The sequence below is a fragment of the Heteronotia binoei genome, chromosome 15 (genome assembly GCF_032191835.1).
Source record: "Heteronotia binoei isolate CCM8104 ecotype False Entrance Well chromosome 15, APGP_CSIRO_Hbin_v1, whole genome shotgun sequence".
NCBI classification, from domain to species: Eukaryota; Metazoa; Chordata; class Lepidosauria; order Squamata; family Gekkonidae; genus Heteronotia; species Heteronotia binoei.
Genome location: NC_083237.1, coordinates 67,561,017 through 67,588,080, shown reverse-complemented (window position 1 = coordinate 67,588,080; position 27,064 = coordinate 67,561,017). Strand labels below are relative to the sequence as shown.

At 44.6% G+C, this 27,064-nt stretch overlaps 1 protein-coding gene across 1 annotated transcript; it reads right to left on the bottom strand.

The window, feature by feature from the left end:
- Nucleotides 1-1,042: 1,042 nt before the first annotated feature.
- On the bottom strand, nt 1,043-26,693 carry LOC132583667 (amphiregulin-like). Its single transcript, XM_060255286.1, has 5 exons — nt 26,654-26,693; nt 24,659-24,830; nt 22,472-22,630; nt 3,796-3,878; nt 1,043-2,410 (listed from the first exon to the last, which is right to left on the bottom strand). The coding sequence occupies exons 1-5, from the start codon at nt 26,691-26,693 to the stop codon at nt 2,352-2,354; spliced, it is 513 nt and encodes a 170-aa protein (XP_060111269.1). The 3' UTR covers nt 1,043-2,351.
- Nucleotides 26,694-27,064: the final 371 nt, after the last annotated feature.

Genomic DNA, 27,064 nt, shown 5'->3' with positions numbered 1-27,064 from the left:
TCCTGTTAAGGAAGGGACACAAATAATGAATCATGCTAGACCTAAGAGTTGCGGGGCCAGGCCTGCATAGCTCATGTAGATAGAGAAACCACCTTCCGTGTGTGCAGCCTGCCATGCCCAGACTGAGCCCTTGTGATGCTGAGTCAGTTGAGGGGCCTGAGAAAGTTCAGAGAACCCCAAAATAGGTGGTTGTGAGACATCTCCTAATGAAGTCATCCCTGGACCCCAATGACTTGGAGTTGGGAGTGAGCAGTGAAGTGGCCAAGTTTGCAGATGACACTAAATTGTTCAGGGTGGTGAGAACTAGAGAGGCCACTCCCCAGAGAGCCTGCAGGGTGAGGCTTCCAAACACCCCCAAGGGTCAGTCGGCTCTGCTCCACGCTGACCAGACTGGCCACCTTCCAGGGCCAGGCAAGCCCTTCTCCTCACCAGCACTTTCTCCTGTCGCTGCCATTCCTTTCCAGGGGATGCAGGTGGGAGTCTTCCAGCATCTCTGCAGTCTTTCTGAGCCTTCACCTAAAGCCGTTTCTCCCAACCACCGGCAGAAGTCTCCTTCCAGTTAAATTGGCTAACATCCCATTGATTCTAGGGAAGTACAAGTATTTTAGCTAATTTGGCAGATACTTTGTTTACTCAAGAAATGTCAGAGTTTACTACAGTGTGGTCAAGTTCAAAATTCTCCTCTGGCCTGTCTATGTCCTTCAAGTCAGGAACCGTATTCTTCCTTGTAAATATCAAGGGCAAACCTGCTTGGTCATTCCCTCTCTTTTAGGGAACTGAAGTTCTAGAAAGAGGAGATTCAGTGGAGGGCCGACTATGGCAAGGACTTGGAGGGGAGACCTCCTGGGAATACCAGCAGTCGGAATGCAGGGGCAGGCTTTATTCAGCCACTGCCCTAAATATCTTCCAGGCCCCAGTAGGGGGGGTCATCCACCAGAGGCTGCCATGACTTCCAGGTGAAACCACACCCACCCAACCACTCATACAAATGCAAATGCAAAAATAAAAAGGAGTCCAAATTAGACTTAAAGTAATGCCAAACAACAATACAAATGTGGGTTTTAATTAGAGTTTTGCAAGGCACCTTGGTTGCTTATTTTAAATTCAGAATGCATCTTTAAAATTTGTACATCCTTTAAATAAAAATCACGTTTCACTTATTTTATATATCTGTAAAAAAGTTTAATTGTAAAATAAATAGATCATTTTCAAGGTACGCAAACATATTTAAAGGGATATATTATTTACAACTAAAACCCTCTTATTACTTACATATTTACACCAAAATAGCACAAGAAGTACATTGTAAAGTTTTGTTTTGATGTCAGGAATAATTTTTTTTTGACCAACCCTATTTAAAAAAGAGACATCTTTTCAGGAATTGTTGTATCTATTCTGGAAGTGGAAAATAGATTTGTTTTAGGATCCTGTACTGCACACAACCATGACACTTCTGCTCCCACTGCCTTTCATGGAAACAGGTAGGCGGCACTTCAAACTATCAAGCAAATCTGCTATCTATCCTTCCACAATTATTCTGCCACAAATGCTGGAACCGCCTTCTCTGCTTCAGGCCAGGTGACGTTCTCCGTCAGAGGGCACCTTCTTCTACCAAACGACTGTCCCTGGGCAGTCTCCATTCATCTCAGTGGGACTTCAGGAGGCGCTGATTTCCCTGCATTGCCCAAAAGGTAGTTGGTTTGAGGACTAAGGAACTGGTGGGAATAGGAGATAGGATCTGGGGACAGAGTAGAATAAGACGACAGCACAATTGGACAAACTAGCAACTCTTTTGCTGATAAAACTCACACAGTGTTGATGTGGTGCTGGTATGGGCACAGTGCTGTGCCCTGTGCCATCTCTCCCAGGTAGAGTCCCAGATGCATTCGCATGGCTTTTATTCAGAGGCTGCCAAACTGTTTCTCTTGTTGGTTATATCATTCACCTTTGGGGAGGGGGAAGCAGCAGTGGAAGTCAGTCAAGTATTTGTCTTTATGGACACGGCAGCTCAGACAGTGAGTCTCAGTTCTCTGTCCCCCACCCCACCCTTTCTACACATAGACTCATCTTCTCTGTAAACTCTTAAATAACTCATAGGCAACAAAAAGAAAAAGAAGCAAAAGCAAAGTCTTCAAGGTCGCAGTTGTACGATAATCTTCTAGTACTTGATAGGGTGGGCAGTTCTCCATTGCTGGCAAACGTGGCACAGGAATTCATTTGAACATTCCCTGGCAATTGCCAAGAAGCAGAGGGAACACTCTGCCAGCCGGGGTGCCCTTGGTGGCCTTCTCCATGCTGAGCAGGCAAGCTGGCTTCTCACCACCGACCCTCAAGACCGTTCATGCCTTTTCTCAGATGTGTCTCCATGGGGTCTCGCGAACTTCACCAACAGCCTCTTCAACTTCATCTCCTGCAAGAGACAAGAACTGTGTTAAGGCTCAGAAATTCATCATTTTGAAACATCCTGCCAACGAACGAAGAGTTCAGTGCCTGTTCTATCTGCCACATCTGGGGCATGAGCATTTCATGAAGGATGCCCCAGATTCAGCCCCTGACTTTAAAGAACAGTCCCTGTCAGATCTGTCAGAGGGGAGGTGAGAGATGGAACACCTGGCTAGAGAGCCCTTGGCTATGTTTTGCAGCAGGAGGATTAAACTCCCAAGAGGAGCTGTGCATCTGAAGGCTTAGCAGAGAATGCTCAGTGCTCAGTGGGTCACCATGTAGGTCCAGGGGCACCTTCAAGACCAACAAAGTTTGATTTGGGGTAAAAGGTTTTGTGTGCACACAACTTTGCTGGTCTTAAAGGTACTAATAGACTCAAACTTTGCTGTATTCTTTTTGTACTATTAGTTTTTTTAAATTTGGTCAGGTAAAAGAGACCCCCTGTCTGGAGTGGATGCCTCCAGCTTGTACAGGATCTTTTCTCTATGCTCCTGAACCTGCCCCTGTCAAAATGACCACCTGTCAGGGGGGCAAAGAACAGATCCTGTGCAAGCTGGAGATGTCAAACTGGAGGGCATGTAGAGAAGCATCTAGGGGAGGTCTCCTTTAAGTATGCTCCTGGACCTCCTCCTGTCAAAATGACAGAGGTTCAGAAAGATACAGAATGGAGTCACACGAGATCACCCAGGTGCTCCTCTACCTGCCCCCAAGTTGCTGCTTCAAAGTTTTGTAAATAGTTTGGCTGAGCCAAGACAGTCCTGTTACGAACCAGCAGGAACCTCCATGAACAACATCAAAGTTTGTTCCAGGAGTCTGCCACAACCTTGACTTTACACACTATGAAAAGGGCAAAACTGGTGACAACATTAGTGGAAGTTTCATTCCCATCCCTACTTGTTACTATGATAAACCAACCAGTGACAGATTATTTGGAGAGATCCATCCACCTGAAGCACATAAAATTTTGTTGCATAAAGAATAAGTTGCATAAAGAATAAGACCGATATCACCAAAGGGATTTGTACAGAGGCAGTTATACCTAGAGAGCTGCATTATGCATCTATCGAGCTATCCATCTAATTATTTAATGTTCTGCTTTGCACCCCAGTGGGGGAGGGGGCCTTTCTCCACTTCCCTTTTATCCTCGCAATAACCACCCTCTGTCTGGGGAGGGGGAGGGGTTTGAGGCTGATAGAAATTAACTGGCCCAAGGTCACCCAGAAAGCTGCCATGTCTGAAACCCCCCAAGAGTGGGGATTAAAAACTAATTCTCCTGGGCTCTATTTAAACACTTTAACCACTACACCACAATTAAACACTGGAAAAAAGATGAAAATACAAAGTAACTCCTACGTTCATTGCTGGAACTTCCATTTTCTTGACGGAGCTTTTTCTTTTCTTCTTTCTCTTCACATTTCAGATATTTTTTTCTTACCCTGTGGAGCAGTGACATTGGAATGCATTACACAAAGTCACAAAATTGAAACTGCTCCCCCCAAGTATATGCAGACTGGTTTTTAATCACATCAGTACAAAGAAAACACAACTAAAGCATCTTAAACAGATGTTTATAGCACATATTTCAAAAACAACACACAGAATCACAGTTGGAAGGGACTTCCATGGTCATTTAGTCCAACCCCTTGCACAATGCAGGAAAATCACAAGTACCTCCCTCGCCGTCCTCTTCATGATCTGCCTAAGTTCACAGGATCTTCATTGGTGTCGTATGGCCATCTAGCCTCTGCATAAAAACCTCCAAAGAAGGAGAGCCCACCACCTCCTGAGGAGGAAGCCTGTTCCACTGAGGAGGAACCGCTCTCACGGTCAGGATGTTCTTCCTAATGTTCAGCCATAAATTCTTTTGATTTAATTTCAATCTGTTGGTTCTGCTCTGATTTTCTGGGGCAAAAGAAAACAATTCCACACCATCCTCTATATGATAGCAGGACTTGATGGTAATCATATCGCATTTCAGTCTTCTCCTCTCCAGGCTAAACATAGCTAGCTGCTTCAACCTTTCCTCACAGGACTTGGTCTCAGACCTCTCGCCATCTTCATTGCCCTCCTCTGGACATGCTCCAGCTTGTGTATACCCTTCCTCAATTGTGGTGTCCAAAACTGAACATAATACTTTAGATGAGGTCTAAGCAGAGCAGAGTAAACCGATACCATCACTTTGCATGATCTGGGCACTATACTTCAGTTAATACAGCCCAAAATCGCATTTGCCTTTTTGGCTACCACATCACACCGCTGACTCACATTCAGTGTACAGTCCACACAACCTACTGCCATGACAAGCCTCCCTCATCCTATAATGATGCATTGGATTTTTCCTGCCTAAATGCAGAGCTTTACATTTGTCCTCATTAACATTCATTTTATTTGTTTTAGCCCAGTTTTCCAGCCTGTCAAGATCATCCTGGATCCTGACTCTATCTTCTTCTGTTTTTGCAACCCCTCCCGATCTAGTATCATCTGCAAATTTAATAAGCATTCCTTCTATTCCTTCATCCAAATCATTGATAAAGATGTTGAACAAAAGAGGTCCCAGGACAGATCCTCGAGGCACTCCACTTGTCACTCCTCTCCAAGAGGATGAGGAACCATCACAAGCACTCTTTGGGTGTGATCTGTCAGCCAGTTACAGAGCCACCTAACGGTAACAGGATCCAAACCACATTTTACATCTTGTCAACAAGAGCAAAGAAGGCAAAGACAGTAGGGTAGCAAAAGGAAAACACACAACTACTCGTTCAGATAAGTCATTCCTGGCACCTCTCCAATAGCTTATTAGGGGACGGTGCTCGTGTGGAGAACAGGAGAAAACTGTTTGAATCCCATTAAAGGATCACTGGGAATAAGCAAATCATTGATCAGCAGCCAAAATCAGCAGGACTAAAACCCGCCCCTCACTCAGGGCATCCTGTAGCTGTAGCCACACAGCCAGCTGGGCACAGAGCGGGGAAACACCCAATAGAATTCCATTTGGAATCCTCAGTGACCACTCTCGTTTCGAAACCAATCGCATACATCAGGGCAGAAAGTCTACCCAGGAAGTAGACTTCTGCTCTTCTGATGGAAAGTAGTCACGTTTGATCAGATCAAAAAGGACTGAATCCGTTGGAAGAGCTACTGACCTAATCCCACTTTCATATTCTAACCAATGGGGGGAAAGGAAGTGATCAACTGTATAAATCTAACAGCATCACTATGTAACAAAATCTTTTCCTCCAGCATCCAGTCAGAGGGTCTGGACTAAACAGTTCCAACCAGAGATAGATCACGATGAGTCGCCACGTCTGTAGCAGTAGAAAAGAGCAGAAGTCCAGGCGGGAACGAAAGGGAGGCTTGCAATGGCTCCCTGCCTCTTACAGCCACCCGCGGAGTGGGCCCACCTGTCAGCTCCTTGCTTTAAGAGACCATTGGGAGGCTCCCTTCACTCCCTTCCTCTGCCTGCAAGTGAGAAGGGGCGAAGGGGAGGCTTCTAATGGCTGCCTACCTTCCTTGCTGCCTGTCTTCCTGTCATTTTTCTGCCTCCGTCTCTTCCTTCCTTCCTTTCATTTCCCCTTCTTTCACTCATTTCTCTCCAACTTTTCCATAACTCTCCCTTCCTTCCTTCCTTCCTTCCTTCCTTCCTTCCTTCCTTCCTTCCTTCCTTCCTTCCTTCCTTCCTTCCTTCCTTCCTTCCTTTAATTCTTTCTGTCTCTCTCTATCCTTTTCTTTCATTCTATCTTCCTTCTTTTTTTTCTTACTCTCACTCCTCTCTCCTCCTCTTTTTTACATCTCCCTTCTACTCTTTCTCTGTATCTCAGTCTTTCTGTCTTTTTATTTTATTCTGTCTACCTTCCTTCCTTTCATTTTCCCTTCTTGCACTCATTTTTCCCCAGTGTTATTTCTCTCATTCTTTCTCTGTCTCTCTCTTCCTTTTTATTTCATTCTACTTGTCTATCCTCCTTCCTTCCTTCCTTCCTTCCTTCCTCCTACACATTTATCACTCCCCCCATATTTTTCTAGGGGCTGTTGTATTATGTTGTAGATGTAATAATATAGAAGTAAATAGCAGCACATTAGCATCCAAATCAATGAGATGCCGCTATTCACAGGCCTTACCAACTGCTTTAAACCAATCTCAGCTATACTTATCACCCGATTATTTACTCATCTTGATTCTAACAAGCCCTTCCTGGCAACTAACCCCCCCCACCACCAATATGTAAGGACTGAGGAAACCTGTCAATTAAACTTTGTTGGCCTTAAAGGTACCACTGTACTCAAATTTTATTCTTGCTTCAGATCAACACAGCTACCCACTTGAATCTATTTAGCAGCAAAGTTCTCTAGGACTGATCTATTAAAGACTGTATATCAACCTTTAAATCTGGTAATAAAAACAAATTAAGTGTGAATTCTGTTCTTTGAACTATTACCAGCCACCAGACTGAAAACTTTCAGAGACTTTTATAATTATTAGAGTCTCCCTTAGTGCCTTTCTTATAAATGGGGACTATGACTCCAGTGTTCCAGTCTTTAGGAGTCCTGGCTGTCCTGTCAATTTCCATAAATAACTGTGCAAGTAGGGGGGGGGGAGTCTATATTTTCTTTGAGTAATTCTGCAGGGATCAGGTCAAGCCCAGGAGCTTTTTTGGACCTCAGGCCATGATTAAGGATTTTATTTCAGAGGGCTCTATGGGTGGCCATTCTGGCAAATCCTCTAAGTCTTCTATCAAAGGCGTGGGATCCACCGTTGTTCCATATAGATCCTTATAGCGGGTTTCCTAAACCTCTGACATAACAGCATTAGAGATCTAGGAAGGAGGCCTATTTGAGGCCAGTTTCCAAAAGAGTGATGGATTTCTTAGTCTTGCAGGCTGTCCCAACTGAAGCTAAGCTAAACCCCTTGCCTCGTTTTCCCCTTATTTATCTGTTTGCGTTTCTATAGCTTTCGAATTGTCAATTGACTCTGGGTCAGTTCTGCAGTTTAACTGTATTTACCAGGTTCTCTTTTAGCCTGCAGGGCAGGCATTCTGCATCAAACCCTTTACTCCTCATTCCTCGAGTTCTGCTCTCAGGAGCAAGAGTCTGCCTTCCTAATGGGAGCTGCAGTTGCTGCATCAAATTTCCATATTATTTAATGACCTCTTCTCCTTCATCCAAAAGAATTATATCTCTTGCTAAGATTGTAACAGGTTTTTGTTTAAGGAAATCTTGCATAAATTTCCCCACTCTGCCACCCCATCTTGTCTTGATGTGCTTTCCCCCATACGCAGCACACAACTCTCGGGCAGAGGCTGGGGCCTGACATGGACAGCGGAAGGTGACCTCAAATTCCCTGAAATTAACACATGATCAATCACACATAATCATCTTGTCCTTTGTGTGGGCTCCATTTAGGATTCTTAGATTCAGTGCATTAGCCATGCCAGCCAGAAAAAAAACCAGCATAATTACTCTTTAGATCTTTTCAAGGTAGATGGGGTAATTCTGGCTTTAGAGGGCAGACATAATACCTCTCATAAACACTCATCATCTCTGCCAATTCTAGCATTAAAATCCCCACCTACTATTACAAATGTAGCTGGCTTAGTTCTAATCAGCTGCCAAATATAAGCTTCCATACCTTTCCAGACCCGCTCTAGTTGGGCTTTGGTTTTGTCAGGGGGAGTATATACATTTATTATTAAACAGTCAAATTCCTTACATTTCAGTAACGAGGCCATCGCTATTTGATTACAAGGAGGCTGAGCGATCTTAACTTTCTGAGTTGTAGCTACCAGTATCACTAAACCTCCCTTGCATGGAAGGCTCAGCCTGAATCTCATATGTATTATAACCCTCTAAATTCAGGGAGTATGTGTACCATGTTGGGTTGGTCCATGTTGATCTCATGGACCAATCCATAATATTCCATGCTGTTATAGAAATTGGGTACAGAGGGGATTCATTTCCCTCCTGGCCCATTGTTAGTCAATCTAAATTTATAGTATCCAGTATCTTATGGGGGTCTTGAAAAAAACACCCATTGTAGTTATGGTTCCATTGACCATTATGTGTCTTATAGGTATCTTGGTGGGTATCATGGATTCTATCATCAGGGTCTATTCTCAAGGAGGTGTTAACCCTAGCTAGCATTTCTGGTCCCCTTAGCTTCTGGATAGAGAAGGAGACATCTGACCAGAGAGGCTTCATTCCATTTTATCTTTTATTTTTTAAAAGTTCTTTTAAATAAGAGAGACAGTAGATAGTATAGACAACCCTAAACTTATTATAAAAACAAGTGCTAATAGTATCAAAGTCCCCACCATTATGTAATCACATTATAGCAAGTAATTTTAAATTAAAAATAGGTTTTGGCTTTTTGTCTCTGATTTTAGGGATTACCAAATAATTACACACCCTTCCAGAGCTCTCCTTCCAGAAAAATCAGATTTGCTTATCATGGTATGCTTTCTTATAGAAAAATATCAGTCTGATCTTCCTCTAAATTTCTTCTATCTTAATAATCTATCTAGATAAGATAACCTGAGTTCTTAAGTAAGAGATAATCAAAACAAGTGCAGATTTGCTAATCAGCAGGTACAGAAGAGATACATCTGATATGTCCTCATTATCTTTTCTAAAGCAAGATAAGGCCAAATTTAACTCTTAACCTCTATTAAAAAGCAATTAATCTAACTTTTCTGTAATTATTTCAAGTAACTGTCAAATATTAAAGTAACCTTAAGCAACCAGAGTTCACTGACAGTTGAAGAATGCATGAACTCACAGGTCACATGCATGAGCAGCAAGAAAGGTGATGATAATATTGCTACAAACAGTGGTGAATGCCTCTTGCCCCGCTTTAAATTAAGATTGTTTACCAATGCAACTAAAAGTTGTCTTTGTTTTGAACCCAGGCCTGAAGTCAGGTTAAAATGGATAAAAGATAGATGTATCATCTAAGAACAGGCTAATATTGGTCACCTAACCCTTGGTTAACAGGGATATCTAACCTTTTTGAGCCTGGTGCCTCCTTTGGAATTCTGACACAGTATGGTGGGTGCAGTCACAAAATGGCTGCCACAGGAGGCAGAGCCAGCCACAAAATGGCTGCTGGGGCTTACATGCAGTCACACAGTGAATATCCTTGTTCAGTACTGGCAGCTGCAGCCAAAGTAACATTTCTAGAAATCTGAACAGCCAATTGAATCTCCAATGGCTTATCGGCAAGCGTTGCTTGGCAAAAGCTCCACCTGCCCCCACCTACTTCCTAAAAATAGTTGGTGGGTACCAGAAAAGGTATTGGCAGGTTGCCATGGTACCCACAGACACCACATTGAGGACCCCTGCTTTAGTCAATGAATGTTTGTCAAGATGGCTTCCTTCAAAGATCTACGTAGAGCCCCCTAGTCAGCAAGGCAATAAACATTTTAACCACTGCCTCCTAAACCTACAGCATGATTAAAAAGGCCAAGATGTTAGCACTCGGACCCCTCCAGCCACAGTGAGGCAGTTTAGTGGTTAGAGAGAGAAAGGCATAAACACCCTTCATACAATATCATCTCAAAAATCATATCAATATACACTTCCTGGCCTAACAAGGACACACAAAATGGATGCCAGCCAGAGACAAGCCTGGGAAAATATTTTTGAAGGTGAGTCAGAAGGAGCTGACTGGTGCTTTTCAGTCACCTCTGCCATGGACACAAGCCACATGCAGCCCAGCAAGCTGACCCAAGTAACCAAAATGCTCAGCTGGAGCGGCTCCCAAGGCCAATGTACAGAGGTACAGGTAGAAGTTGAGGAAGACTAAGCATGGGTTCTGTAAAGGAAGATCTTGTCTCACTAACCTGTTACAGTTCTTTGAAGGGGTGAACAAACATGTGGACAAAGGGGACCCAATAGATGTTGTTTACCTTGACTTCCAGAAAGCTTTTGATAAAGTTCCTCATCAAAGGCTCCTTAGTAAGCTCGAGAGTCATGGAGTAAAAGGACAAGTCCTCTTGTGGATCAAAAACTGGCTAATTAATAGGAAGCAGACAGTGAGTATAAATGGGCAATCTTCGCAGTGGAAGACAGTAAGCAGTGGGGGGCTGCAGGGCTCAGTACTGGGTCCCATGCTCTTTAACTTGTTCATTAATTATTCGGAGTTGGGAGTAAGCAGTGAAGTGGCTAAGTTTGCAGATGACACTAAATTGTTCAGGATGGTGAGAACCAGAGAGGATTGTGAGGAACTCCAAAGGGATCTGTTGAGGCTGGGTGAGTGTGCGTCAACGTGGCAGATGAGGTTCATTGTGGTCAAGTGCAAAGAAATGCACATTGGGGCCAAAAATCTAGCTATGAATACAAGTTGATGGGGTATGAACTGGCAGAGACTGACCAAAGATCTTGGGGTTGTGGTAGATAACTCACTGAAAATGTCAAGACAGTGTGCGATTGCAATAAAAAAGGCCAACACCATGCTGGGACTTATTAGGAAGGGAATTGAAAACAAATCAGCCAGTATCATAATGCCCCTGTATAAATTGATGATGTGGCCTCATTTGGAATAATGTGTACAATTCTGGTCACCGCACCTCAAAAAAGATATAGATTGGAAAAAGTGAAGAAAAGGGCAACTAGAATGATTAAAGGGTTGGAACACTTTCCCTATGAAGAAAGGTCAAAACGCTTGGGGCTCTTTAGCTTAGAGAAACGTCGACTGTGGGGTTACATGATAGAGGTTTACAAGATTATGCATGGGATAGAGAAGGTACAGAAAGAAGTACTTTTCTCCCTTTCTCACAATACAAGAACTTGTGGGCATTCAATGAAATTGGTGAGCAGTCAGGTTAAAATGGATAAAAGGAAGTCCTTCTTCACCCAAAGGGTGATTAACATGTGGAATTCACTGCCACAGGAGGTGGTGGTGGCTACAAGCATAGACATCTTCAAGAGGGAATGGATAAGCATATGGAGCAGAGGTCCATCAGTGGCTATAAGCCACAGGGTATAGGTGGAACTCTCTATCTCGGGCAGTGATGCTCCATATTCTGGTGCTTGAGGGGGCACAGTGGAAGGGCTTCTAGCCTCACTGGTGGACCTCTTAATGACACTTGTGTTTGGGGGTTTTTGGCCACTGTGTGACACAGAGTGTTGGACTGGATGGGCCATTGGCCTGATCCAACATGGCTTCTCTTATGTTCTTAGTCATGGATGACACCAGCTGCTTCATCATCCGCAATGTGAAAGGACCAATCCAGGAAGGAGATGTGCTGATGCTGCTGGAATAGGAGCCTCTTGCACGGCTCCATTCATGCCATATCCATCATGCACTGATCCAATCAAGCCATATTCTCCATCCCGGTAGCATCCGAATCCTCGAGGATGGCCTGATGTGCCTTCTGGCTGCTGAGGCTAAAACTGAATAAAGTATCTATGCCCTTCCCCACAAAGAAGCGGCTGACTGGCTAATGACCCTGCCCAAGAGATGCATAATTATGGAACAATGAGTCTTCCAAGATAGGTTGCTTCACCTTGGACTAATCCTGTCACATATCCAGCCTCACCTGACCTTGCCCATTTAACCCAATGTGTTGTTGTTTAGTTGCACAGTTGAGTCCAACTCTTTGCAACCCCATGGACAAAGTCACGCCAGGCCCTCTTGTCTTCCACCATCCTCCGAAGTCTGCTCAAATTCATGTTTGTTACATCAGTAACCCTGTCCAGCCATCTCATCTTTTGCTATCCCCTTCTTCTTTTGCCTTCTGTCTTTCCTATCATCAGGATCTTCTCCAGGGAGTGCTCCCTTCTCATTTGGTGGCCAAAGTATTTGAGCTTCAGCTTCAGCATCTGACCTTCCAGTGAACAGTCTGGGTTGATTTCCCTTAGGACTGACTGATTTGATCTTCTTGCGGTCCAAGGGACTCTCAAGAGTCTTCTCCAGCTCCACATCTCAAAAGCATCTATTCTTCAGCGCTCAGCCTTCCTTATGGCCCAGCTCTCACAGCCATACATTACTACTGGGAATACCATCACTTTGACTATATGGACTTTTGTTAGCAGGATGATGTCTCTACTTTTTGTTATACTGCCCAGGTTCGCCATAGCTGTCCTCCCAAGAAGCAAACGTCTTTTAATTTCATGGCTACAGTCACCATCTGCAGTGATCTTGGATCCCAGAAATGTGAAGTTTGTCACTACTTCCATGTCTTCCCCTTCTATTTGCCAAGGTGTGATGGGGCCAGATGCCATGATCTTAGTTTTTTTGACGTTGAGTTTCAGGCCTACTTTTGTGCTCTCCTCTTTCATCCTCAACAAGAAGTTCTTTAGGTCCTCCTCACTTTCTGCCATTAGAGTAGTGTCATCTGCATATCTGAGGTTGTTGATGCTTTTCCCGGCAATCTTAATTCCGGCTTGTGCTTCATCCAGGCCAGCATTCTGCATGATGTACTCGGCATATAAATTAAATAAACAGGGTGAAAATATACATCCTTGTCGAACTCCTTTTCCTATTCTAAACCAATCAGTTGCTCCATATCCCATTCTAATTGTTGCTTCTTGACCCTTATACAGGTTTCTCAGGAGACATGTGAGGTGGTCTGGTACTCCCATCTCTTTAAGGACTTGCCACAGTTTGTTGTGATCCACACAATCAAAAGCTTTAGCATAGTCAATGAAGCAGAAATAGACTTTTTCCGATACTCCCGTGCTTTCTCCATAATCCAGCAATTGTTGGCAATTTGATCTCTAGTTCCTCTACCTCTCCGAAACCCAGCTTGAACTTCTGGTAGTTCCCGATCTACATACTGCTGAAGCCTAGCTTGTAGGATCTTTAACATGACCTTGCTAGCATGTGAAATGAGTGCAATGGTGCGATAGTTTGAACACTCTTTGGCATTACCCTTCTTTAGGATTGGAATATAAACTGATCTTTTCCAATTCTGTGGCCACTGTTGTGTTTTCCAAATTTGTTGACATAATGTGTGCATCACTTTAACAGCATCATCTTTTAGGACTTTGAATAGCTCAATTGGGATACCATCATCTCCACTCCCTTTGTTGTTAGTAATGCTTTCTAAAGCCCATTTGACTTCACACTCCAGGATGTCTGGTTCGAGGTCATCGATTTCACTGTCATGGTTGTCCAGGATATTGAGATTCTTCTTGTATAATTCTTCTGTGTATTCTTGCCACCTCTTCCTGATCTCTTCTGTTAGGTCCCTACCATTTTTGTTTTTTATCATGGCCATCTTTGCACGAAACGTTCCCTTGATTTCTCCAATTTTCTTGAAGAGATTTCTTGTCCTTCCCATTTTATTATTTTCCTCTATTGCTTTGCATTGTTCCTTCAGGAAGGCCTCCTTATCTCTCCTTGCTGTTCTCTGGAAATCTGCATTCAGTTGGGTGAATCTTTCCTTTTCACCTTTGCCTTTTGCTCTCCTTCTTTCCTCAGCTATTTGTAAAGCCTCATCAGACAGTCACTTTGCTTTCTTGCATTTCTTTTTCTTTGGGATGGTGCTGATTGCTGCCTTCTGTACAATGTCACGAACCTCCGCCCATAGTTCTTCAGGCACTCTATCAGCTCTAGTTCCTTAAACCTATTCTTCACCTCCACTGTATATTCATAAGGGATGTGATCAAGGTCAAACCTGAATGGCCTAATGGCTTCCCTAGTTTTCTTCAGTTTAAGCCTGAATTTTGCAATGAGTAGCTCATGATCTGAGCTTCAGTCAGCTCTAGGTCTGTTTTTTGCTGGCTGTAGGGAGCTTCTCCATCTTTGACTGCGGAGTATTTAATCAATTTGATTTCTGGGTCGCCCATCAGGTGATGTCCACGTGTAGAGTCGCCTTTTAGGTTGTTGGAAGAGGGTGTTTGCTATGACCAGCTTGTTGTCTTGACAAAACTTTATTAGCCTTTGCTGGCTTCGTTTTGTTCTCCAAGGCCAAACTTGTCAGTTGTTCTGGTCATCTTTTGACTTCCTACTTTGGCATTCCAGTCCCCTGTGATGAGCAGGACATTTTTTTTGGTGTTAATTCTAGAAAGTGTTGTAGATCTTCATAGAACTGGTCTACTTCAGCCTCTTCTGCATCTGTCATGAGCCCTGACGAGGAGGAGCTGGAAGGGTTAACAGACCTGGAAGAGTTGCCAGCCAGTTCCTCAGCTGAACAATCAGTAGCTGGCCCATCAATCACTCTCCAGGCACCAGTGTCAGCTGTTGACGATCAATCTCCTCCAAGCTCTCCTCCTCCCATCTCAAAAGTTCAAAGCAGGCTCCGGAAAGAACTTTCAGAGTGAAGACATAAGGCATGCCAATGCTTCAGATCTCTCAGCCCTGAGTTCTAGCAGAGTCACTGCCACCCAGGGAGCAGGCTGAATGAGACTCCCATATAGCTCCCACCCAGGACCTGGTAACTTTGTGGAAGCAACAAGTCTATTCTCTGGCTTGCGTCCATGCTCCTTCCTGATCCTGACCTGCTAGATTTCCTTTTGGCTTTTGGATACTGACTTCTGATTCCGGTTTGTGATTCTGCATTGGTGACTTGGCTCCTGTTTGATTTCCTGGACTCTGATCTTAGACTGGCTTTGGACTCCTGCCTGCCTGCACCCTGAGAATGTGTCAGAATCAGTGTTTGGGGCATAGACTTGGATTACTGTGATACTGAATGGTTTGCCTTGGATACGGACCGAGATCATTCTGCCATTTTTGAGATTATATCCCATTACTGCTTTCCTCACTCTCTTGTTAACTATAAAGGCCACACCATTTTTTCTACAGGACTCTTGGCCACAATAATAGATGTAGTGATCCTCTGAGTTAAATTCACCCATTCCAGTTCATTTTAGTTCACTGATTCCCAAGATGTCGATGTTCACTCCTGTCATCTCTTGTTTGACCACATCGAGCTTACCTTGATTCATAGGTCTTACATTCCATGTTCCGATGCAGTATTGTTCTTTGCAGCATCGGACTGTTCTTTCTCCATCAGACACATCCACAGCTGAGCATCCTTTTGGCTTTGGCCCAGCCACTTTACTCTTTCTGTGGTTACTTGAACGCTCTTCCCCAGTAGCATATTGGGCACCTTCTGACCTGAGGGGATCATCTTCCAGCGCCATATCTTTTAGCCTTTTGTTTCTGTTCATGGGGTTTTCTTGGCAAGGATACTGGAGTGGTTTGCCATTTCCTTCTCCAGTGGATCACATTTAGTCTAGGTTCTCAGCAACACCTAATTCTATTCCGACAACCTGAGGTGTCATAAGTCAGTCTGTGCTCAGGAACAGTATGGCTTCATCAGACAAAGAACTGCCTGCAACCAGCTCTCAGCCATTAATTGAACATCCAGCTGCAGCTGGCTCTGAGCCAGAAGGAGAGCAACAAGAGATCAGGTTACCGGCTGATCAGGAGTCAGAGCCTACAGCTGAAACTGAGCCAACACCTTGTAGCTCTGGAGCAGTAAGTCGTCAGAAGCCACTCCCAGTTCACCTAGCTCACACACACCCTTGCAGCACCAATGCTGCCAGAGATGCTTAGAGTTGAAAGAAAGGAGAAGACGTGTCTGATGACCTGTCATCAGCTGATGAGCGAGTCATTTCAGGATGACTGCCAAGGAATTGGCTGGGAGTTTAGTTCATTAAGACTGGGCTATAAATTCAGCCAGGAGAAGCAGCAGTTTGTTAGCCCTGGACCCTCTCACCCACCATTAATGGACTGTGTGTACTTTGGCCCTAATGCCAGACTTGCGCTACTGAATTCACAGGCATCCTGCCTTATTGGACATTCGGTCTTGTTGGGCTCTAAGTATTGGGAATATGTGCCAGCCCAATATGGACATTTATCCTGTGTGAATCATGCAGCAGTGCTTTCAAGTCAGGCTCCAGACAGTTCCTTAGCCTGCCCCTGCTATTGGTGTGACTGTTTGAGATTCTCATATCAAGAAGGTCTCCAGATCACGTTTCCCAGAGAGCGGCCAAGCCTTGCAGACTGCAACTGCGTTCCTGTCATTCAAAGACAGCACTGAGCAGCAGCGCTCCTAGAAGCCATGTTCCTGTGATGCCCTAAAACAACAACTCTCAGTCCTGCCAAATGCCATGAGGGCAAGGCAAGAGCCTCACGTACTCCAGTCATACTATGGAAATGGAAATGAAGAGGCCAACAGTCAACAATAAGCTCGCTGTCATGTCTTCACACCCAACAAAAGACTGTTCCTGCTGACCATTGAGGCAAGTGTCTGGCACAATGAAAACACCCAGAAATATGATTACTGTCAAGGACTTAATCCAGTCATATAGACCTTCCCCATTGTGTTTACTCTGGTGTCACATTAGATAGTGATTTGGTGCTAAATTCACCACTTATTCTTTTGTTTAATAATGGTTTGCAATAGGTAAAACCATCAATGCCCATTAATCCTTTTGTCAATTTCCTTGGGATCCACCTTTGGGAGTGATGTCAGGAATCACCTAGTACCTCTGGATACAAATTTGGCTATAAAAAGGCTGAGTTTTGGCCAGTCTGGTGTGTCTTTTATGGTACCCCTACCTTTGCTGTCTGAGCCTCCTCCCAAAACCCAGTTTTGGGCCCATTATAGTGAGTTACACTGGTTGTTTCTCACTCCCCCTTCCCTATATTGCCTTCACTTTGAACTGTCCTTTTACATTCTCTGAGACTGCTAAAGTATCTCTCTGTGTGCCTGCTCATATATCTCTCCCTATCCAATTTCCTGATATTTTTTCTAGGGCTGTGTGATTTATTTACCTTGTATGTCTGAACTGTTTTTCTAATAAAACCCCCTCTAGTGTATCACAATTTTCCTCGTTATTTCAAGGGCTCCTGGGTAAACCAACTCTGATATACATAGGTTACTGACCCCGTGCATTTGCCATCTTTGTCCGCCTACTAAATACCCCTTTATCTTATCTGAGGGCAATTTGGCTAACAGATAAATGGTGGAGAATGCAGGCATAACCCTGTTAATCTGAACGTACACAAATTGACACGCGTGTCTTCAGAGGGACAGACATAGGAGAAAGTTTTCCCCTGGATGACCCTGTTAGACTTTGTTGTATGTGCATGTGAGTGAGTTTCTGTGTTCGTGTTGCTCTAGTGAGCGCTATCTTAGTGTGTTGGCTGTTCCCTGTTTCACCTCATTCAGCAGATTGGCTATATGTCCCAGCTATTCCACTGGATCAGGCCTGCCCTGATCCCTGAGTACAGTCTGATTGCCAGTGGTCGATCATGTGAAGTCCTGGCCATTCTGGGCCCATTATCGTGCTGTCATGGGATGGGAACTGAGGATAGGACAGGTTAGGAACGGATAGAGACCCTTCCCCTTTTCTTTTCGCTTCAGCTGCAACTTTCCCCACACACACTTTCCCCGCATCTACACATAGATTTTTCAAGGATGGAGTAAAAACTCAGAAATCTGGTAACACCAGCACTCACAGGCAGAGTCAAACTCTGCGAGTCACTCATTCCTTAGGGTCGCTCCCAAAGAAGGGGAGTTCATGTGAGTGGAAGCGCCTACTTTCAGGGGTAGGAATCCCCATGTTTTAGGGATAGGAATTCCCACTAAAATAGCATGAAATACACCAACTTTCCCCCTCAGAATTATATGAGAGACACCATTTCCCCCTTCTTGTGAGAACAGCATGGGATACACCAACCCTTCCCTTGTTGTCTGTAAAATATTAGGAGTAGGAATCTCCATAGAAAACTGTATATAATAAATAGATAAAAATAGCAGAGAGAAAGAGAATGTATCTCAAGGAGTCTGTGGTTCCCCATCTTGAGAAATGGTCAGTAAAGAAAGGGAACAATCCCAGGGAGGCAGGGTCATTTAAAGGTCCAAATTCTTAGAGATTCTTTTAAGGACTTTTATGAGAGCAACAAACCAGGTCAGGCAAAGAAAGATTTGTATGGATCTTGGGGCCTTTTCACGGTCCTTCAAGTCAGTATAGCTATAATCTCAAGGCTGCAAGAAGAACAGAAACAAAATGAACAAAAGATAGCAGAGTTAAAAGCCTGTGGCGAGCAAGAATTGGCAGAAATGCATGCTGAACAGGAAGAGTTGAGAAAAGAGTTAGAAGGAATAAAGGAAGAGAGAGTGCAGGAGAGTAACAAATGGCAAGCAGAAAGATTAAACTGGCTTATTGAAAAACGGGAATATGTTACGGCCACTCAAGAAGCGACCAAGAGAGCAGAAACCAACCAACAGCGGCTGGGCGAGACTGAACAAGAGCTAGCAGAAGCAAAGGAAAAGTTTGCTAAGGCACAGAAAGCAGCAGAATTTTAGCTGAATAAAACAAGGTTAAGAGTGAGCAAGCATCCCACAAGATTTGACAATGGGAAACTGAATCCTTCCAGAAGCAGCTAGGAATCATATAAATGGAAGAGACCTCCAGGGTCATCTACTCCAACCCCCTGCATAATGCAGGAAACACACAAATACCTCCCCCTAAATTCACTGGATCTTCATTGCTGTCAGATGGCCATCTAGCCTCTGTTTAAAAACCTCCAAGGAAGGCGAGATGACCACTTCCCGGGGAAGCCTGTTCCACTGAGGAATCGCTCTAACGGTCAGGAAGTTCTTCCTAATGTTGAGCCGGAAACTCTTTTAATTTCAACCCATTGGTTCTGGTCCTACTTTCCGGGAGCACAGAAAACAATTCTGCACCATCCTCTATATGACAGCCCTTCAAGTACTTGAAGATGGTGATCATATCACCTCTCAGCCACCTCCTCTCCAGGCTAAACATCCCCAGCTCCTTCAACCCTTTTTCATAGGACTTGGTCTCCAGACCCCTCACCATCGTTGCCCTCCTCTGGACCCGTTCCAGCTTGTCTATATCCTTCTTAAAAAATTGTGCCCCAAACTGAACACAATACTCCAGGTGAGGTCTTACCATAGCAGAATAAAGCAATACCATCACTTTACGTAATCTGGACACTATATTTCTGTTGATACAGCCCAAAATTGCATTTTCCTTTTTAGCCACTGCATCACACTGTTGACTCATGTTCAGCGTATGATCCACTAAGACCCCTAGATCCTTTTCTCACATACTACTGCTAAGACAAGTCTCCCCCATCCGATAACCATGCATTGGATTTGTCCTACCTAGATGCAGAACTTTAAATTTATCCCTGTTAAAATTCATTTTATTGGTTTTTATTTTATTAGCTCAGTTTTCCAGCCTGTCAAGGACATCCTGTATCCTGCTTCTGTCTTCTACTGTATTTGCAACTTCTCCCAATTTAGTATCATCTGCAAATTTAATAAGCATTCCCTCTATTCCTTCATCCAAATCATTAAGATGTTGAACAAAACAGGTCCCTGGACAGATCTTTGAGGCACTCCACTTGTCACTCCTCTCCAATAGGATGAGGAACCATTCACAAGCACTCTTTGGGTGCAATCTGTCAGCCAGTTACAGGTCCACCTAATGGTAATAGGATCCAAACCACATTCTACCAACTTGTCAACAAGGATAGTATGTGGAATCTTATCTTATCAAAAGCCTTACTGAAATCAAGATAAACGATGTCTACAACATTCCCCTGATCCAGCAAGGTAGTCACTTTCTCAAAAAAAAAGAGATCAGGTTAGTCTGACATGACTTGTTCTTGAGAAACCCATGCTGGCTCTTAGTAATCAATGATTCAGCTAGTGCATGAGCAAAGTCATCGGGGTAAAGCATTACCTTGAAATGGGTGAAGGAGGCAGGATGGTGGCCCAGCATGTGCCAGGAAGTGGCACAGTGGGTAGACAACTGCCTAGCATGTGCCCAAGTAAGCACAGACTCCTCAAGCTCAAAAGCACCCATACAACACCAATGTGTGGAGGGCCCCTGGGCCAGAATACAGATCGATATTATAGGCCCACTGCTGGTAACATCAAGAGGGAACCGGCATTGTTTAGCTATCATTGAACCCTCCAGTAAATGAGTAGAGGCTTTCCCTTGCAAATGCAATACGGCTGCTGCAGCTGCAAAAATCTTATTCAATAATGTATAGTCTCGATGGGGAATCACAAGTGTCATGAATTCTGATCCAGGGACTCACTTTATTGGGGAAATCACGCAAGAATTATGCAAAGCTCTAGGCATCAAACAGAGCTTCCATATAACTGGACATCCACAGGTGTCGGGAGCTACTGAAAGAACAAATAGGACACTGAAAGAGGCTCTTAGGAAAATGGTGAAATGGTCTGGCAGGGACTGGGATGAGCAACTTCCCATTATTCCCATTAGGGGCACCACTGCCATGCACAGATCCACCCCACACATGGTCATGACAGGCTTGAAAATGTTGCTCCCCGGAGCATTCTGGCTAGATACACAACTTTCTTCAGACCTAGAACCAACAGTGATTAACAATGAATGGATCAGGACCTTACTAGACACAGTCAGAGCAGTCCACTGGCAAGTGGTCCAACGATTAGGAGTGGCCCAGAAGGCAATGTCTGGGGTGGGTGTACCCCACTAGCGTATCACAATTCTCGTTATAGCAAGAAGGGCTCCTGGTATACATAGATTACTGACCCCGTGCGTTTGCCATCTTTGCCCACCTACTAAATTCCCCTTTACCTCATCTGAGGGCAATGCAGCTAACAAGTTTAAGGACACAACAAGTACACTTTGCTCCTGAGACACCAGCCTTGCTGCTACTAGAGCTCTGCAACCTTGGGCTTCAAACAGCTTCACCAAGGTTTCCCCAAGATCTTTATTCATCCCCCCCAAGCTGTCAAGTCATTGTTTGGGGGGCAAACATACCAGACTGCCACAGGGAACATTTCCCCTATAATTGCAAGCACACCACTCCACAGTGGGGGTGGACGTTCTCAGCGCCACACCTTATACCCCCACTTGCATTTGGGCTTCCTCCTCTCTGTGAAATGCTGGTCATTTCATAGAATCGTAGAGTTCAAAAGGAACTCCAAGGTCATCTAGTCCAACCCCCTGAGCAGTGCAGGAAACTTACAAATACCTCCCCACACACACATCCAGTGACACCTGCTCCACACCCAGAAGTTGGCAAAAAACCCCGAACACCTCCAGGATCCCTGGACAAACTGGTCTGAAGAAAAAATGCTGCCTGGCCCAAAAGCGGTGAGCACTATTCCCTGGGTGTGTAAGAAAGGGCCACAAGAATTTAAAAGGGACAGGCAGATGAGAAGGGCGGAGGCGTAGCAGTGTATGTGAAGGAGGTATATATTCGTGAGGAAATATGTGAGTCTGAGCATGGCAGCTCAGTTGAGAGTCCCGGATCCTGCACTGAGTGTGGACAGAAACGAGCCGGCCGCCAGTGCTGCCCTCTTTGAAGCTCCCAGCTGGCAGGACATCAGAGCCAGCCCCTGGTGCCACTGGACTTGAAGGCAGCCTTCAGAGCTGAGGTGGGGAGGGGCCCACAGCTGTGTCTCCACAGTGGATTGCTGGGAGGACTCCTGCTGCCAATGGAGAGAGAGAGAGGGGACAAAGGGGTGGGGGCGGGGAGGAGCTGTCTCTCTGGGCCTCCCCGCTGCTGCCAAGATCTCAGGCAGCAGGAGTCATTGTGAGAAAGCCCAGCCTCCTTTCTCTTGAGGGGACTCTGCAAGGCAGTTACGGTTGGCAGGGGGTTGAATAGGTATTTTTAAAAAACCCAAGAAAAATACACACTGACCTGTCCAAACAACAGAGAGTCCAACTGAAACCCAATAGAAACCCCAATTAAAAATCCCAGTGGGCAATCATAAACAAAGCCACAAACATGCCCACACAGAAAATAAACCTTGGGGGGCGGGGAGGTGCAGAACAGTTAAAAGCCCAAGTGAAACATGCTAGGCTAATGCTACAAAAGTACAGGGTTAGCCAACAGGCCAAGCCGCCCTGGGAGGGGCACTTACCTTTTGGGTCACCTGCCTACATCACTCTGTCTGAACATCATTATCAACAGTTCCATGTGCCTTAAGGAAATTTTTATGTTTGCAAAGAATTATGTGCTATTTTAGGTTCTCCAGTACTCATTTTTCTGCATGGGCAGTGCTTCATCATACAAAAGCAACTGTAAGACTGAAAGTGCTCTACTTACCGCACGATGGCAATGGCTACAATGACAGCAAAAGCGAGGACTGAGAAGACAACAGCCACAGCTACTAATATGGTGGTCGACTGACTGACGGCCTCATTGCTTCGGTGTGACTTCAAGAACTGTTCAACACAACGTTCACCGTAGTAATTTGGATGGCATCTAAAAATAAACCAGCACGGAAATCAGCAACTGCCATTAAAAACCAACAAGTGGCTGAACCTGAACCAGCCATCTTAATCTGCCTTTACCCAAGATCCTTGACAAAGGTAATAGCTGGCCAGCATGGGCTCCAGGGGGATGCCCCAAAGAAAGCAGGCCTCCTTTGGATGGCAGGCCACAGATCTTGGTACACTTTCTTGACTCCACCACCGCTTCATTCACATTTAATGATGGCAGAAGGTACCCTTGACACCAAATGCGACACTAATCTCCCTTGGTTTGAATATTTGCAGCTCAGACATCTAACTGACTCCAGGAGTTTTACTTCAAAGATGAGGCTATTGTTATCAGAGTTTGAAAAAATTCTGTATTTTGACTCAATTCCCATCAAAGTTCTGATCTCTAAGATATATAAACTTTTACTCTTTTCAACCCCCTCACAACTGTTACACTACCAAAAAGCATAGCATACAGACCTTCAACATACACTTACAGATGATCAATGGCATATGATTAGCATTCAATTACAGACTTATAAAGTAACAGCACAATGGTATCTAACCCCTACTCAGTTATCCCATATTTCCTCCTCCGTATCGCCAAACTGTTACAAGAACTGTAGGTGTTTTGGTTCCTTTTTCCATCTCTGGTGGATTTGCCCATCTGTTCACCTTTTTTGGATTCAAATCTTTGCAGAAATAACCTCTATAACTAGTGTCTCCTTATCCCCCACTCCAGAATTGGCCCTATTGAATTTATGGGAAATTCTAAATGTACCTAAGCATACTCAAGAACTGATCTCTCTTATGCTAGTAGCATCAAGACATGCTATTGCAATAACATGGAAAAGCCAACTTCACCCTCTAAGCATGCATGGCTAATGAAGTTATGGGACTATTTTATTTTAGATAAAATAACATTTGACCTGAATCCTACCCGAACTGACAGAAGTAATTCCTTTTTTTGTCAAGAAGTGGTTTCCTTTTATAACTAAGGCTCCTACTGATAACATTAATTTGGATAAAGCTCAACATGATGTTTTTCTTTCTAGCTTGGTTTTACTCTAACGACTCATATCTGCCAGACTTTATTTGTATAGTGAGTTGAAATGTTCTTAACCAGTTACACACTCTATATTCGAATGTGTTCGATAAGTTTCCTTTTGTTCTGAGTACTTTCCAGATTGGTGGGAAATCCCTGGAGATTCTGTGGTGGAGTTTGAGGAGGGTATAGGAGTTAGGGCTTTAGAGTGGGGTCTGCCAGACCCAGGTTCTTGCTGTGGAAGCTGACTGGATGATTTTGGACCAGTTACAGACTTCCAGCCTAACCTGCCTCACAGGGTTGTTGTTCAGATCACAGGGAGAAGAGAATGAAGTAAGCTGATTTGGCTCCCCCTAACACTGTGGAGAAAGCTGTGCTTTTCCTATGTAGAGGCTGCAGGAAGGGGGAAGGTGATGGAAAGATGAACTTAGAGGGGCAGATAGAGGGAAGGATATGGGATTGCCAACTCCAGGTTAGGAAATTCCTGGATATTTAAGGGGTGGGTCCTGGAGAGGGTGGGGTTTGAGGAGGAATGGAACTTCAGACAGGTACAATGCCATTTCCTCCTGGGGAACCACTCCTGCCAATCTCTAGGTGAGGGTTGGAGATCACTCAGAACTGCAACTGCTTTCCAGATGGCACAGATCAGCTCCCCTTGAGGTGAGGTCGGGGGGGGGGGGGAGTGAATGCCTTCACTTGGGTGGGTGAGAAGACAGCAAAGATGGGGAGGCACTCACCCAGAGCCTCCTTCTAGAGCCCGTTGTATTTTTCTTCACAATGGGCCTTACTCCTAGTAATAATAATAAAAAATCATAAATAATAATTGCCATTAATCACATTTATTTCAGCTTTCTCCATTTCTCAAGTTAGACTTTTTGGGGATGTCCATTATTTCTCAGCAGATCTGTTTATCATCTGATTTACAGCCAAAGTGACTGTCTGAAAATGTCGTTCACACAAACAGGATTCAGACATAAGCTAACTTACTTGCAGGTGGGTATCTGGAGATGTTCAATATATTTGCATTCACCATGAATGCAGAAGTTTTTAAAGTCCTCTTCACAGGGTGTCCTGTTTTTCTTTTTCTTTTTCTTTCCCTTCTTTCCACCCTTTTTTTGTCTGTCAGGATTCCTCTTTCCATTTTCTGATGGTGATTCAACTGCAGAGAGAACATGCATTCATTTTATTTACATTTGCATCCTACCCTTTCTTCCAGGAGCTTAGAGGGGCTTTTTAGACTGAACAGTCCTGCGAGATAAATTATACCGGGGGAAACGAGGAAGCCGGGGCCACCCAGGAAGCTCATGGCTGAATGGGGATACGAACCAAAATATCCTTTTGACTATGCTAAATCTGTCATGCTAGCATCTGGACAACAAATCCGGCTGTGTTTAATTTGGCAGGGCCTGGCAAATAATCTCATATGGAAGATGTTCTTCTCTTTAGAAGAGACAGTTTTGCGGCAGCAGGAAGGCAAGGAGAGAATCAAGAATGTGGGAGATCAAGTCAACACGTTTGCTTGAGGCATTTTAATCTGTAGGTGCACAGAGCAAATCATCTCTGGAGTCAAGGAACCAGGCTGGAACAAACCTAAGGTGGTGACAAAACAGATTAATCCATGAATTGTCAGCTGCAAGTGGGCACAACATGAAAACCTTTTGGGTTTTCAACAGGAGGAACACCTCAGACTCCAGATGTAACACACAGTCAGACCTGAAGTGATTTGGATTCTATGGCTTATGCTGGGGTGCCCCAAACCATTTTAATAGAGTGTCCTGTTTGACTCTCCTTCCTAAATGCAATTATCATTGCAGTTCTAAGTGGAGTTACACCCTTCTATGCATATTTTAATCTGTGAGATTAGCAGAATGTGACTCTGTTTAGGATAGGACTGTCAGTCACGGCCAGAAATACCTGCTGCTGATTTATAATTATGGCAAATCAGGGAAGGTTCACTAATTAGGTTAGTCATTTCAATGAATAGGGTCAACTCCTCCCCCAGTTCCCCCCCCCCCCTTTCAGATATGTTCAAAGAACAGCACAAAAATCAGTTTAGGAGTTGCCAGTTTTAAAAAAAGAAAAACATCCAGTGAATTAAACTGTAGTATGGGAATGAATTTGCCCCATATCTTCTAATCGCCATAAAACAAAAAGACATTCACAAATCATCTTCACAGACCTGTGCAAATAAGCACAGGGACATTACTGGTGATGAGCTCAGTTTCAGAGCTTGCTAGCATCAAAAGACAAGCCACCAGAGATGACACCAAGGTGATGGAGCCGTTTCCCAAACAAGACCCCCTTCCCAAGCAGGTTCGATCATCATCATTGAGGGAGGGGGGCAACCTCTGCAAGCTGAACTGCCACAGACAAAAATGGCCCTATTTCTGCTAAGGCTGATCAGATGGGACAGAAGATCTCTCCACTTCAGGGATCTCTCCTTTGGAACTGGGGGTGACAATCATGGTGGGATAGGCTTGCCAAGTACCTTGAAGCCCTCGGCGGGGGGAACCTACCCTGACCTTGCCGGCACGATTATGTCACCTGGAAGTGATGTCATTGCGCCGGCGACATTGTGCAACGACCGCTCTAGGTGATTCCAGGAAAACTCTTATGGTTTTCTCGGACACTTTAGCCATTTGGGAGGGGAAAAGATCTATGATACCTATGTAGAGTTTTCCCAGAATCGCCTAGAGCGGTTGCCTTAAGTTGTCACCAGCGCAATGACGTCACTTCCGGGTGATGTCATCATGCCGGGGGAGGTTCCCCCCACCAGCCCAATGTGGGCCGGCAGGCTGGGAACCTCCTGGGCAGGGGAACCCCTGCCTGAACCAGGGGCTTGGCAGCCCTATGTTGGGGGGAAATGCCATCAAGTACAGCTGACTTATGGCAACCCAGTAGGGCTTCCATTGCCTGCCTCCACGTCATGACAGCCCTGGTCTTCCTTGGAGGTCTTCCATCCAAAGACTCGGCAGGGCCCACCTTGCTCCGACGTGATCAGGAGAGCCTGAGCCACAATCATGATAATGATGATGATATTGGATTTATTTCCTGCCCTCCACTCAAGAGTCTCAGAGGGGCTCACAATCTCCTTTATCTTCCTCTCCAACAACAGACACCCTGTGAGGTGGGTGGGGCTGAGAGGACTCTCACAGCAGCTGCCCTTTCAAGGACAACCTCTGCCAGAGCTATGGCTGACCTAAGGCCATTCCAGTAGATGAAAGTGGAGGAGTGGGGAATCAAACCCGGTTCTCCCAGATAAGAGTCCGCACACTTAACCACTACACCAAACTGGCTCTCCTAACTCTCACACTGAGTTATTAAAATTAAATCAAAATCAAAATCTAATCAGAATCAAGTGAGGTGGGGGGAGAAGATTAAATCCTGCAAGTA

What these genes read in the sequence shown, in the direction of transcription:
- LOC132583667 (XM_060255286.1), bottom strand. Translation starts at nt 26,693, where the DNA reads ATGATTGTGGCTCAGGCTCTCCTGATCACGTCGGAGCAAG. An exon ending in CCTGATCACGTCGGAGCAAG is followed by an intron (nt 24,831 to 26,653) that starts GTGGGCCCTGCC and finishes TTCTCTCTGCAG; the next exon opens with TTGAATCACCATCAGAAAAT. An exon ending in CTCCAGATACCCACCTGCAA is followed by an intron (nt 22,631 to 24,658) that starts GTAAGTTAGCTT and finishes GTTTATTTTTAG; the next exon opens with ATGCCATCCAAATTACTACG.